This window comes from Electrophorus electricus, chromosome 13 (assembly GCF_013358815.1).
Source record: "Electrophorus electricus isolate fEleEle1 chromosome 13, fEleEle1.pri, whole genome shotgun sequence".
NCBI classification, from domain to species: Eukaryota; Metazoa; Chordata; class Actinopteri; order Gymnotiformes; family Gymnotidae; genus Electrophorus; species Electrophorus electricus.
Window position 1 is genome coordinate 12,228,920 of NC_049547.1, and position 12,251 is coordinate 12,241,170.

Sequence of the window (12,251 nt, forward strand, 5' to 3'; positions counted from 1 at the left end):
TTTTTTGTTTATACCCCAAATACCTGCAGGTTTCTTTGCAAGAGACCATTGATTTCATGGAGTAAAACTCCAACCTTCTTGTATATGCAGGACATTATAAATCCATATGTAAAATTTTAATTCAAAATGACATTTATGTCTGTAAATGTTTAGTTACTAAATGATGATGATAACTGCAAATGTAACAGAGACCAAGGTGCTGACTGTAGTAATAAAGATTCATATGGCTTTAAAAAGCAATTTTGAGGAACTTTAGAAGGTGTGATAAAGGCTCAGAGCAGCAACCACACCATATAATAGTATTATATCATACAGTGATTTCTGTATTATGGCATAAGTTCAATTGGATGCAGAATGTGTCTGGGCTGCCTCCCAATGAAAGAGGGCTGTAAGAGAATCTTGGGACAGTGGAATCTCATTTCTGATGGAGATCCCCTAGCCATCAGCCAGCTCATAAATCTTCTCCAGGGAGGAGAATGAGACAGCAGGAGCTGTCTCATTATCCAGGTCCAAGGCCAAAGAGCAAAGCCTCTCCTTAATGTCTCATACAATCTCATGCTCAGCTATGAATGGTTGTGATATTTAAATCCTTTCATGTATAATTTGCCATACTGTAAAAGATATTTTCTGCTGCAGCTATGCATAGTCATCCTGTCCAGACAATGACATGCAACCTGAAGGCACAGTCTCATGATAGTATGACCAAACCCATAACCCTCCTAAATGAGTACACTGTAGGTCACACCATATCCTGAGTCAAGGACTATACTTAAAATAGTATCATAATAGTAAAAACATTAAATGTCTAGTAGTGAGGCTATCTTGCTCGAATTTATCCCAATCGTGGCAAAGCATAACCTGTTGTATATCCAGAAGCATAGAGGGAAACTCCAGCCTGGAGAGTGACATGCATGATTGGGATGTTTAAGTTCTCGAACATGATCTGGGTCGTCTTCTCTCTGTCAGGATTGGGGTTGAGTGAGGCCTTGATGGGCAGAGTGTGGCTCCTCAGGGGCCATACAGACATTGCTATAAAAAGTGTGGTGCCAGACATCCATCATCCCAGCTGATGAGGCCATGCTCAGTCGAATACTTCATTATCTCTCTTGCTCTGAGCCTCATGTAAGGATCGTTTTGCCCCAAAGGGCTTCTCATACAAATCAAATGGAAAACATATGTGGTCAGAGACAATTCAGTTAGGTAAACAAAGATGTGATTTCCAGCTGGTAAAGACTGAAGATTAAAACTTAAGATTTCTCTGAAGTAGCTTAGTTAGGTTTATGGAATGAGTGATTGTTCGAAATCATGGTGCAAATCAGTGAATAAGGCCTACAGCTCACCGTTTATTTAAGAAAATTGTTTTGTTTTGTTTTTTGTGAGATGTGATTGTATTTTGTATTGTACGTCACGTCACTTTTAAAACATGTTTTTTTTTATGCAGTAGCTAAATTTGCTACGTAGTCTTGTTTCTTTCCTATGAAATGTTTAAAAGCACAAACTCTGTATTCGTATTAGCGTTACGCGCAGATATTCACTGGGAATCCTGTTAAACGTTTTGATGCTGTGATCCCAACTAATGTACTCGGCGCACTCAACGGATAAGCAGCGACAAAAGCCTTTACAAAGGACTGCGCTTCCACGCGCAAGTTCTCGGTTTGTGCTCTGATACCCAGCCGGCGGGGGCGGGTTCACTTCATTTAATTAGTCCGAAGGCCACCAGAAGATTCGCCGTAATGAATGGGACGCCATTAGATTACTTTACGCTTGCTAACGTCTTTCATTATAAAACTAGTCTTCAGACGTTTCGTTTGCTTCAATTGTTCAATTCGACACTGGATCCAGATTTTGATTGATGTAGTGTGAATCGGTTTCAGTTTTCCGAAGGCAAATTTATATATATATATCACTGTTATTAAAACACTGCAGGGAAACGAAATTCAATACGTTTTGCGTATTCGGTGATAACATGTAATATGAGTTATTCGGGGAATAAAATTTCCTAATTATTCTTTGATTACAGCATCTAAGTTCCCGTTTTTATACACCAGAATGAAGCTAGTAGGTCTACAAATGCCAGAGTCAAGGGTGGTTAAGAAACGATTTTGAGTAGTCGATGTTACGGTGTCTGTTCTTGTGGCCCTCCTTGCTCGAAAGGTTATTCCAAATTCAGCGTGCTATAGCGTTCAGATATACACAGTGCATTAAAGCTTCACTGTGACATACAGCTGTGTGCGGCATGAAATTAAATCAAACCCCAGGGCCTGTCTGTTATTACTGTCTGTTATACTGTCTATCAGTATGACCTTTAAATAAGCATACGTATCCCAGTGCGTGATTTGACACAGCGTTTGAGTCGATATGAAAAAGATGCTCAATCATCTATAGAAAGTATGAATACATTTCGTCCTTTGCTGAACAGTACCTGTGACTTGCACCATGACGTTTCCAGGACAGAGCATACTGAGTAAAGACATATTTAAACAAACGCATATTTAAACAAACGCCTAAAGCTAGTCATATGACACATAATTGGGCAGAATCTTTTGCATTGGTCCTACTGTGTAATTGTGCTCTGGCCTGACCTACGGGTGTCTGTGGTTTTAATGCAAGGAAGTATTAAATCTGTGAAGGACACAGGGGGTGAGGTTTTATTTATGTAACACATGCTCACACACGTACACAGGAAGTAAATTCCATTTGAAATCAGTAATTGAACTTGGGTGTGTATCACCACTGCCACCCTTCACGGTGGAGATGGAGGCAGCCCTAAGATTCCCTGAGCCAGCATTACACGTGGGTCCTCTCCTTGGCTGGTGCGCAAGGGCCAAATTAGAAAAGCAGCATGAGGTTAATTGGATGCTGCATGTCCCATATCCTTCCTGTGAGTCCATCACATATTAGCGCAGCAAGGCGGCCGGTCCTTTCTCCACCCTTGGTCTCCCACTCGAAAGAAATATCTATAGCCAGGGCCCAGTCTTAGCTCCCGGTCACACATGGCTCCTGCACGTCACACTGGGCCCTCACTGCATCGTCTGCCTTCCACCAGCACTACGTGGGGGGGAGAGTGGTGGTTAAAAAAAGAACAGACTTGAAACTGGGATGACTTTGGCCAAAATAATCTTTGCTTGGAGTATTTGGAAGCAAGAGCTGAGTCTGCACGCATGCCATCGAAGGAAGGCTCACAAGGCGCACCCATAAATATTGAGTTTTGTAAAACAGCCCGAAAGAATCATTGTCACTTACATCATACAGTAGTGACACGGAGAAACTAATGTTAAACAGCCCTTTGAAATGATCATGAAATATTCATGGGTCATATATAAAAGGTTTAATCTACAGCTGCCATGCTGTCTGTATGAGTGCAGCACATGTTTCCAGCATATTCTGGGTGAGTCTAAATGGGGGAGATTTGGAAGCTGGAATGCCATACTTTCAAAATGGATAACATGGCAACGGGTCTGTTAAAGTACAAGAGTATTAATTTAACTATATGTTTTGTGTGTCAGAACAGCCTGAATAATAAAGGAACTGCAGTGCAATGGTCATGCCACACACAAGCCCTTCAATATGTACCTAAAATGAAGGAGTTTTGTTCATTTTGTGTATGGCCCTTCAAACCAGTGCTAAGGAAACTTGGCCATTTTCGTAATCAAAGCAGGCATATGGGTGAATAGAGAATCCTCTTTAAAGGGATGCAAAAGTGAGTGGAGTTGGGACGATAATTCCATGAGATTCTCTTGCACTCCCACCGGTCAGCTTTCTGCCCTCTGCCTCTAGAGGGCAGGAGTGAGTGAAGCTTCAGGAAGCAGTCACCAGGATGACGACCCCACTCCATAGTGCGCTGAAGTAAGTAGCACTGTGTTATGTTGGGAATACTTCTACATGCAAGCAATGTTACTTGTCAACATTCACAGAGATTATATTTAGTCTGGGACAGGGATGCTGAAGTACATTTTTACTAACAGAACATGATAAAAAGAGCTTACGGGGCAATCTAAGAGTCCTTGAGTGGCAACTTTGCTTCTTCTCTCTAGCAGCAGTGAAAGCTTCTCAGGTGACATTTTTTGGGAACTGACTGTTTCCAATAACTTTTTATAGGGCAAAACAGCATTTCAAAACCTCATCATCTAGACAAAAGGTGGGGGATTTTTGTATTATTAGGTATAACAATACACAATAAATCTCAGCAAATATTTTGCCACAGAAACGGAGAATTGAAGTAAATATCTTTCTGGACCATTTACATCCAGTCTTGGATTAATTTCTAGATCAATAGGCCAGTTTCCCACCAGAAGCCTACACCTCGAAATTCCAGTGGTGATGCAATTTAGTCTACACTTAATCCATGTCCAGGAAATGGGTCCCAACAAGAGTTCTATTTTCAAGATTTAATTGGAGATAAAGACATAAAACCTTCCTTAATTTAGATTATTTTAAAATTTCTCTTGGACATAAATATATATGCTTTTATTTTCTGTATATTCAAGGAAGTACAGTCTACAAGAAAGCTGATCTACATCGAAATCTTTGCTTGTATTGGATTATTAGTGTTTTCAGGTTTCATTTTAACATTCTGATCACCATTCAGCTGACTGTTTAAATAAACAAATGAAGTTCAATTTTTGCAAGTCAAATATAAAGCAGGTGGAGCAGGGATGTACAAGAAAGTCAGTACAATAGTAAACTGAAGGACATGAGCAAATTACACAATTAATGCTTTTAAATGCCATCACAGCTTGTTATAAACTTCAAACAATTTCTAAGCTTTTTATAGAAAAAAAAAAGCAATAAAAAGGCTCTTGATGGTGTGCCTCTAGGGTGAGTAGGTGGGCCAGGTGCTCAGCACAGAGGTTTGCCATGCCTCATGTTCTGGGCGCAGGTACGGCCTAGGTTGGCGCCCTCCAGCAGCAGGTCTGAGAGTCGGTCCAGGCCGAGGCAGGCAGTGAGGGGGACGATGAGACCATACAGCCCTCCCAGGAAGATGCTGAGTGGCCAGCCCAACACTAGTAGCACGAGCAGCCAGATGATGGCCCAGAAGCAGGAGCTGCAGCTTGCCATCCTGGAGAATGAAGCAGATGAAGTGTGCTATAGTTGCAAGCTCATCTGTGAGGGCATTCTAGCATCACTTTGTTCCCCTTTACTTCACAAACAGACCAGGACACAAACTCCATCATTTACGCCTAAACTCTCCCTATTAATTTCACTCACAAATACTCTGGGTGGGCATATGTTTAGTGGACAAGGCTTTCCTTTACTCATTGTGTACTTAGCACATTACATGTGATACAGCCTTTGAATACTGATCCTTCACAATTTTGAGGAACACCGTTTTGTTGTCGTTACATGAAGCAAGGCATTGTGTTCCTTCAGTGAGCTTGTTAAAGACATTGCGTGACTATTGGGCAATTCTGCACATGTGCACTATGTATGTGACAATAAGTTCAGTCTCAGTCTGTCACATTCAAGTTCCAGGGTCTTTAGGATATGGCACCTGGGGAGTTCAAAAGGTGTGATGGTGTCAAACAGAACATTTGGTTCTCTATGCTGGCCTGTTGTAATTCCATTGAGTGTCAACAATTATTGCCCAACCGTTGCTGCCTAGGCCGTATGTGAAGAGTTTCTGGAATTATATGGGGCACATGTGAAACCTTTATACATTACACTGTATCCACAATGAAACTGAACCCTCTGAGACAATTAGTATATACACGTGTCACTATGTCCTGAACCAAGGTGTTAATGCAGGAGGGTCAAAGTTGCAAATCAAAGTGAAAAGAGAAGCACAATAACCATCATCACGTTGCATAAAATCAATGTTGGGAAAGGGTGATTTTCGTCAGTGATGGAACAGACTAGAGAAGTGAAACTGCATGTAGTTAGCCACTGCTGACACAGTGCTGTTTGTTTACACCCACTCAGCGGCAATCTTGTGCTTATCTCGTGTTTCTGGTTTATGTTCATTGTCCTTCCCCCCCCCTCCCGGCAACAGCAAAAGTCCATTTTACGAGTTATTGCTAAACACTGAAAATAATTTAGGGGGGGATTTATTATATATATAAATTTAAAAAAAGTGTGTATATGTATATAACACGCATTATATGCACACACAATATATACACATAAATAACTAAATTAACTTCAACAATGAGTGAATGACAAATACTTAGCTACACTCAAACCCAAAAGACACACGGACATTTACAACACTACCAGCTGGATTAAAAAAAAGGTCAAAGTCCGAGAATATAGAAAGCAGTACAAACCTAGCAGGAGATCCTTCCTGAGTCAAGAAGAAAAATTTGAAGATAACCCGTGTTTGATAAGTGAATAATTTCTGATCTTCAGGATTTCAGGACCCTGTATCCCAGACCGTACATAGAGATGGCTAACTGGATCTGCCCACGTGAAGCCAGCAAATTCCTTCTGGTTATGGTTAATGTCTTAGGAGGTACTGGACAGGCACAGACACGGGAGGGGCAGTGAAGCAGTAACCGTACTACACTATAAGGAAGGAAGACTTCAATGGAAAGTTGCACAATTCACACATTCATATATGACTGCATTCACAACAAAATGACATTGATGGTGAAAATGACAATAATGGTTTGTTAAACTGGCCCAAATAAGGCTCCATGTGGAGCCACGAGAAGGCTCAAATTTCACAAACTGAGAAACAGTATTGCAATTAATCAGTTTTCCAATACTGCTTGATGCAACGTGTGATTGATACTTTTTTTAAAAAGAAAAAAAATTAGAAGACAAGATCAGTGAATACAATGGACTGATTTTACCATTTCATTTTATTACAAAAGATCATTTGCTACAAAAGTTACAAAAGGCAAAATAATCACTCTATATCATCCCATTTCTCAATAGTAATCAGAACGGTAGGAAATTAAAGACAAAACCAATCCTCTCCGGTGGATGGAATGGCAGACTGACCAATCAGAATCACTGCGACTGGGCTAATTCTGAGGCTCCTCCTCCTCCTCACTGTCCCCACTGTCGCTGTCTCTACCTGGGTGTTCAGGCATTTTAGCATGCTCCTCCACCTGCTGCTCCGTCACGCTGGGCTCCTGCTCCATCTTCGCCTCTGCCTCATCACCTGCGTCCTCAGTCTTCTCTGCGTTCTGGCCTTCCTCGGTCCCCTCATCCCGCTCCTCCCCCTCCCGCATATCCACGTCAGGCTCTTCGGCTGCCAGCACCTGGCGAGGTGGGGGCAGGAGCTGCTGCTGCTGCCATACGTGCACAGAAAGGAAAAGAGGCAAACCGCACTCACTGTGGGGAAACACCAGCATCCAGAGGACAGGCACTATACTGAAAATTACGCTCAGTGGGTTTTCACCTTGCAACACTCAACTCTGACCCCGCCCATGCCCCAGATGGAGTGAGGAAGTGAGTGTAGACGGTATATGGAATGGATATGTCTCACAGGCTGAGCGCTCCTGATTTGGGAAGACTAATAGCTGAAAACCATTAACATTTTGCTCCAATGTGGAACTATAAGGCGGGGGGGAGGCACAGTCTCCACAATACAGCACATACAGCACAGCATGCCTTCATTAGCACTAATTTATTCCTCATCTAAAACTTTATGCTTCAGCATGCAGAGCTAAAAGAATTGTTACATCTCACCCAGTTCCAGCTCCATTAAACATTCTAAAAAAAATTATCACTTCTTTAAAAAACAAACAAACAAACAAAAAAACCCAGAGATGAACATATCGGTTTGATCTGATGTCAGGGAGAGCAGAATGCGAGGGAGCCTTACCTGTCTGTACTGCTGGCTGTTCTGTATCATTTGCATGTACATATTGTACACCAGGTTAGCCATCTCAGGCATGCTCTGTATGACTCGATCAGGCTGGTTGGAGCGCTCCTCAGTCTGTGGGGAGACACAGGGAGAGAGCGCGAGACACGCAGTGCTCCTTTACTCTCATTTTCCTTCCAGAAATTCACATGAAATTGAACAGCCTGTCTGTGTAGTGTCTGATGAGTGCACACTGCAGAAGAGGGACAGGAGGACACATCAAGAGCAGTGCATTCGCTTCACTGACAGAGGAAGAGAAGGAAGAGAGATCTTCCCACTGAAACAAATCCACTCAAAGACTGTTGCAGCACAACCTCCTGACACAGCATAGAGGCCACCTAAATGCATTTATTCCATTTATAATGTTTTCTTTCCAGTCGTATTTAAAATGCAAAGGACAGTGCATCAATGCCCCCACCCCCAATGCCACGTTCACCCGCAGCTTGGTAACGGCCATCCCACAGTGGCCAGCTCACGCCGATCTTCACCTCTCAACAGTGGTTTTCACCTTCAGACATTCAGGAGAGTGTAGTTTTAAAGCACACCTCTTATCCAGGAGCTGCACATGTGCCAAGGGATGTTTAAGACAGGCTGGGTGAAGAACAAAAGGTGTTCACAGTGCTGAGCTAATCCAGCCTGCTTGTGCTATGGAGCAGTGTGCCAGAGAAATTAACTGCTCCTGTAATTAAATGTTCTCAAACAACTCGTCGGGGTCGGCTTCATTTTCACTGTTAATTGCTGCAGCCAATGCACATGCATGTCCGTGTGTCTGGGCGTGTGGATACTCACCGAGGCGTAGTACTCGTGAGGGCGAATATGCAGCTGCAGCGGCCGGGCGGTGAGCTGGTTGAAGGCTGGCGTCAGCTCAAAGCAGTTCTGGAAGAGGGAGACCCGGGCGAAGATATACAGGCCCAGACGGGCTCTGGACATGGCCACCACCAAGCGACGAACGTCCCTGTACGCATGCGGAAGAGAGGACAGAGAGAAGAGAAAGGTAAAAGTCAGGAAAGGTGGTGATGGAGAGGAAGAGAGAGAGAGAAGAAATGCAGAGCATAACAGAGCAGGTATTTTTCTATCCATGCAGAGGAATTAAAAGACGAGCTGGCCAGGGATACACAGTCTCTCCTAGTAATAAAAGCTAGTTAAATTAAAGATGTTTTACAGTCTGGACTGAGAATCCCCATGGACATCCCCTTTAATGAAGGTAATCCAGTTCATTTAAAAAGCCTGATAAGACTTGTGCCAAAATTATTTTAACCACTTACAGTCCACACAGCAGTCTGCTCTCCTGTACATGTTCTTGGGCTCTGCAGCCCCTTGCGCCCACGCGCACACACACAAGCACGCCCAAAGTACTACTACCCTTACTATATGAGAGGACAGGATTATCACTGCAAATTTCCGACTCATCTGTGTGTGTGTCCATGTCTGTCTATAAAATAAAAAACACAAATCACTGTAATACAATTCGATGCTGTCTATCAATGAAAGGTAAGGATGCCGTCAATAAAAAGCTTCCATTGGCCAGGGGGGAAAAAAAAAAAACACAACCAAAAACTAAAAGGTGCCGAAAATGGTATTTACTAATTTGCTTAGCTGTTAAACGGCTTGCGTTGGAGTGTATGAGTGTATACAGGGTCTCCTCTGCAGGACTCTTCTGAGTCACTTATTTGTATCTTACCAGGTCAGCGGCGCAGCAAGACACTCTGTGGTGAAACGCAACACTAGCATTAATGCACGAGCACACGGTGCCTCTGTGTCTGGACAGAGGCTGCTGCCAAACCACTTCAGCATGAGTCACTGCTTCCCCCATCATTCAGAGGCCAGTGGAGAAAAGGGCAACTCATTATGAATGGAGCTGGGGCAGGTGCAGTTGTACGGGATTAGCACTGCGCTGCCTGCTTGATGATAACAAGATGTCTCACAATGCTAATGAGCTTCATAGCCACAACAGCTCCCTGCCGAGAAAAGAAAAAAAAAAAAAAAAAAAAAAAAGGAAAAAAAGCCAAACAGACCTCTCGTACGGTTTGACTGCTGCACGGCTATGAAATGACTACATCTACTCAAGACATCTTCACCAAGTCCAAGCTAAATGGAGTGCAGTGGAAATCATTTGGCAGCTGGAACCCTGCGTCTTGGACTGAATTAGGCCACAGAGTGTTTGGATGGACAAAGTGGAGCCCCATTTACACCCCAAGATGGCAGTCTGGATTAGGACTGTATAAAACATTGATTGTTAATCGCTATGATTACACAATACTGGTACTGTAGAATTACTGATATAATTCTGGCATTATGTGTGGCTCTTTACACTTCCCTTTTGTCCTGCACAGGGAGCGTGCTATCTAAGCTCAGAATGTACATCATGTAAGATAAAGCATGCCCATCTTTAACCATGTCTTGGCATGGGTTCACCAATTGTTTTTCAATCATTTCGAGGCCCATCACATTCGTAGTATGCGGTCTTGTGATCATATGTGATATTTGTGTGTTACCATTGCCTGCATGCTGTGGTTAGCTGAATGGTCCAGCTTCGCTGACAGAGCCAGGTGTGCTAGGCACAGGAAAACGATTTCACTGGTTGATGTCCTGCTATTTCAGCTAGCTTTGGAGCTTATGGAAACAGCATACAAAACGGATATGTCCATTGTCTTTACTTGTGCAGTAATCCAATGCTTTCCTTCCATCAGCATTGTAGTCAGCTCCGTTTTCCCCATTTGCTTTGAGAGGTCTTCCTAAGTACCACTATTTCCATAGCAACCATCCAGTTTTACCTGAATAGTACTGTCACCCCACAAAGCCATCAGATATGAGATGAGAACAAGAGTAACCTATTTTTAGCACCAGAACCATAGTTTGTGGGGCTTTCTGGAACAATATGAATGATCTGTTGATCAGAACCTGTGGGCTACTACGTTTTCCCATATCAAGATAACATGAACACACTACAGTCTTGCATTATGCTTTCTAGAGTGTTTCTCTTTTTTTTTTTTTTTTTTTTTTTTAAATGTTGGATCAAGTGAATACTGAGAACACCTCAGAATATTCATCTGGGATTTGGTCAGGATACTTAAAGCGCACACAGACAGACACACAGACAGACTTACTTAAATGTTTTGGTTGCACATTAATGTCCTGCAATGTTAGTACCGCAAAGACAAATACCGAAATAACGATAATACATAGATATATTGTAGAACCCTGTCTCTAATACAAACACACTCTACAGACTACTTTTTCACCTGAGTGTCTGCGCCTGAGGTCTGATTCGATGTGAAGGAGACCATCTCCGGAGGTGGTCAGGCTGATGCAATTACATTTTCACCGAGGCCCATGCTGTGTACGCACTTATGTTTTTCCTTATCCATATAAAGTATCCAGAGTCGGATCACATTTCAACGCAAGGTGTAAACGGCGTCTGACACTCAAGGGCATGATGAGAGTTCCGCTATGTTTTTCTATGGGGCTCTTTCAGGTGTTCTCAATGGCGACGGTGCTTTTAAGGAAATGATGCTAGTGGAGCATAGATACAAGGCCATAACTTATTCATTAGGTAGAAACTCCATTTTCAGACTGCAGTTTCAGCTTGCGTGGCCGAGCCTCCATCAGCGGCTGCAGTAAACCAGCTCCTCTGAGCTACCAGGCATGCTCATTCTCAGGGGGGAAAAAGGCACGATCGCTCTCTCAGGGAACAAAACAGCATTAAGTCAATCTTGAGCCATCTATTAAATATGTAACGGATTACAATAAGAGTTATTAGTGTCACATACCCGCTTGGAAATAAAAAGGCTTTTCTGTCTGCATGAACGGAGAGCACACGCAGTCAAAGACACACACACACACACACACAGAATTATGAACATGGTTTTTAAGAATGGGCCTTACAAGATGGAGCTTTGCTTTGTTTGATATTTCAGCACAATCATCAAGATGATGACATGGAATGTTTGGTTTCCACCGTAGCCAACCGGCTCATATCATCCCGCTCATATCATATCACCCTGGTCATATCATGCCTCTACTTCTAAATGAAAACCTGCTTTTAAAATGCAGGCTAACGCTTCTGACTCTAAATGGGGTTCAATAAAGGGAGCAAGAGAGTGATGGCAGAGGGGGAACAGCAGTGAGGCAAGAGGGAGCGTCGGCTCAACGCCGCTGCTGCCTGCGAAGGTAAACTGCTTACCTCAAGTGTCCCACGGCTTTGGTGCGCACCAGTGAGAGAATGATGTAGTCATTCTGCTGACCCTGGAACCTGTCCACTGTTGTCACCTGCATGAGAACATCTAAATTTGTAAAGGCTTTTTAAACAACCCCCCCCCCCCCCCCCACACACACACACATACACACACTACTGCCAGCAGAGAGAGAGAAGCTGCTCCAGGCTGATAAAATCAGTGTAGGCATCAGGACAGGACTGCCAGAATGGTGACTGCCTCTGACT

General features: G+C 43.1%; 1 protein-coding gene and 1 pseudogene across 3 annotated transcripts in view; both read right to left on the bottom strand.

Annotated features, from left to right (window-relative positions):
• Nucleotides 1-326: 326 nt before the first annotated feature.
• LOC113572659 lies at nucleotides 327-1,098 on the bottom strand (annotated as a pseudogene).
• A 5,683-nt stretch (nucleotides 1,099-6,781) lies between these two features.
• The window catches only part of aqr (aquarius intron-binding spliceosomal factor), a 37,627-nt gene continuing 32,157 nt past the window's right edge, over nucleotides 6,782-12,251 (bottom strand). For 2 of the 3 annotated variants that reach the window (XM_027002385.2, XM_027002387.2), the window contains exons 33-36: nucleotides 11,994-12,079; nucleotides 8,600-8,765; nucleotides 7,772-7,885; nucleotides 6,782-7,235 (exon numbers count right to left, since the gene is read on the bottom strand). In XM_027002385.2, the coding sequence (XP_026858186.2) occupies nucleotides 6,966-7,235; nucleotides 7,772-7,885; nucleotides 8,600-8,765; nucleotides 11,994-12,079 (636 nt within the window). In that variant the 3' untranslated portion in view covers nucleotides 6,782-6,965. The remainder of the gene's footprint in view (nucleotides 7,236-7,771; nucleotides 7,886-8,599; nucleotides 8,766-11,993; nucleotides 12,080-12,251) is intronic. The other variant, XM_035532575.1, reaches the window with a different exon arrangement.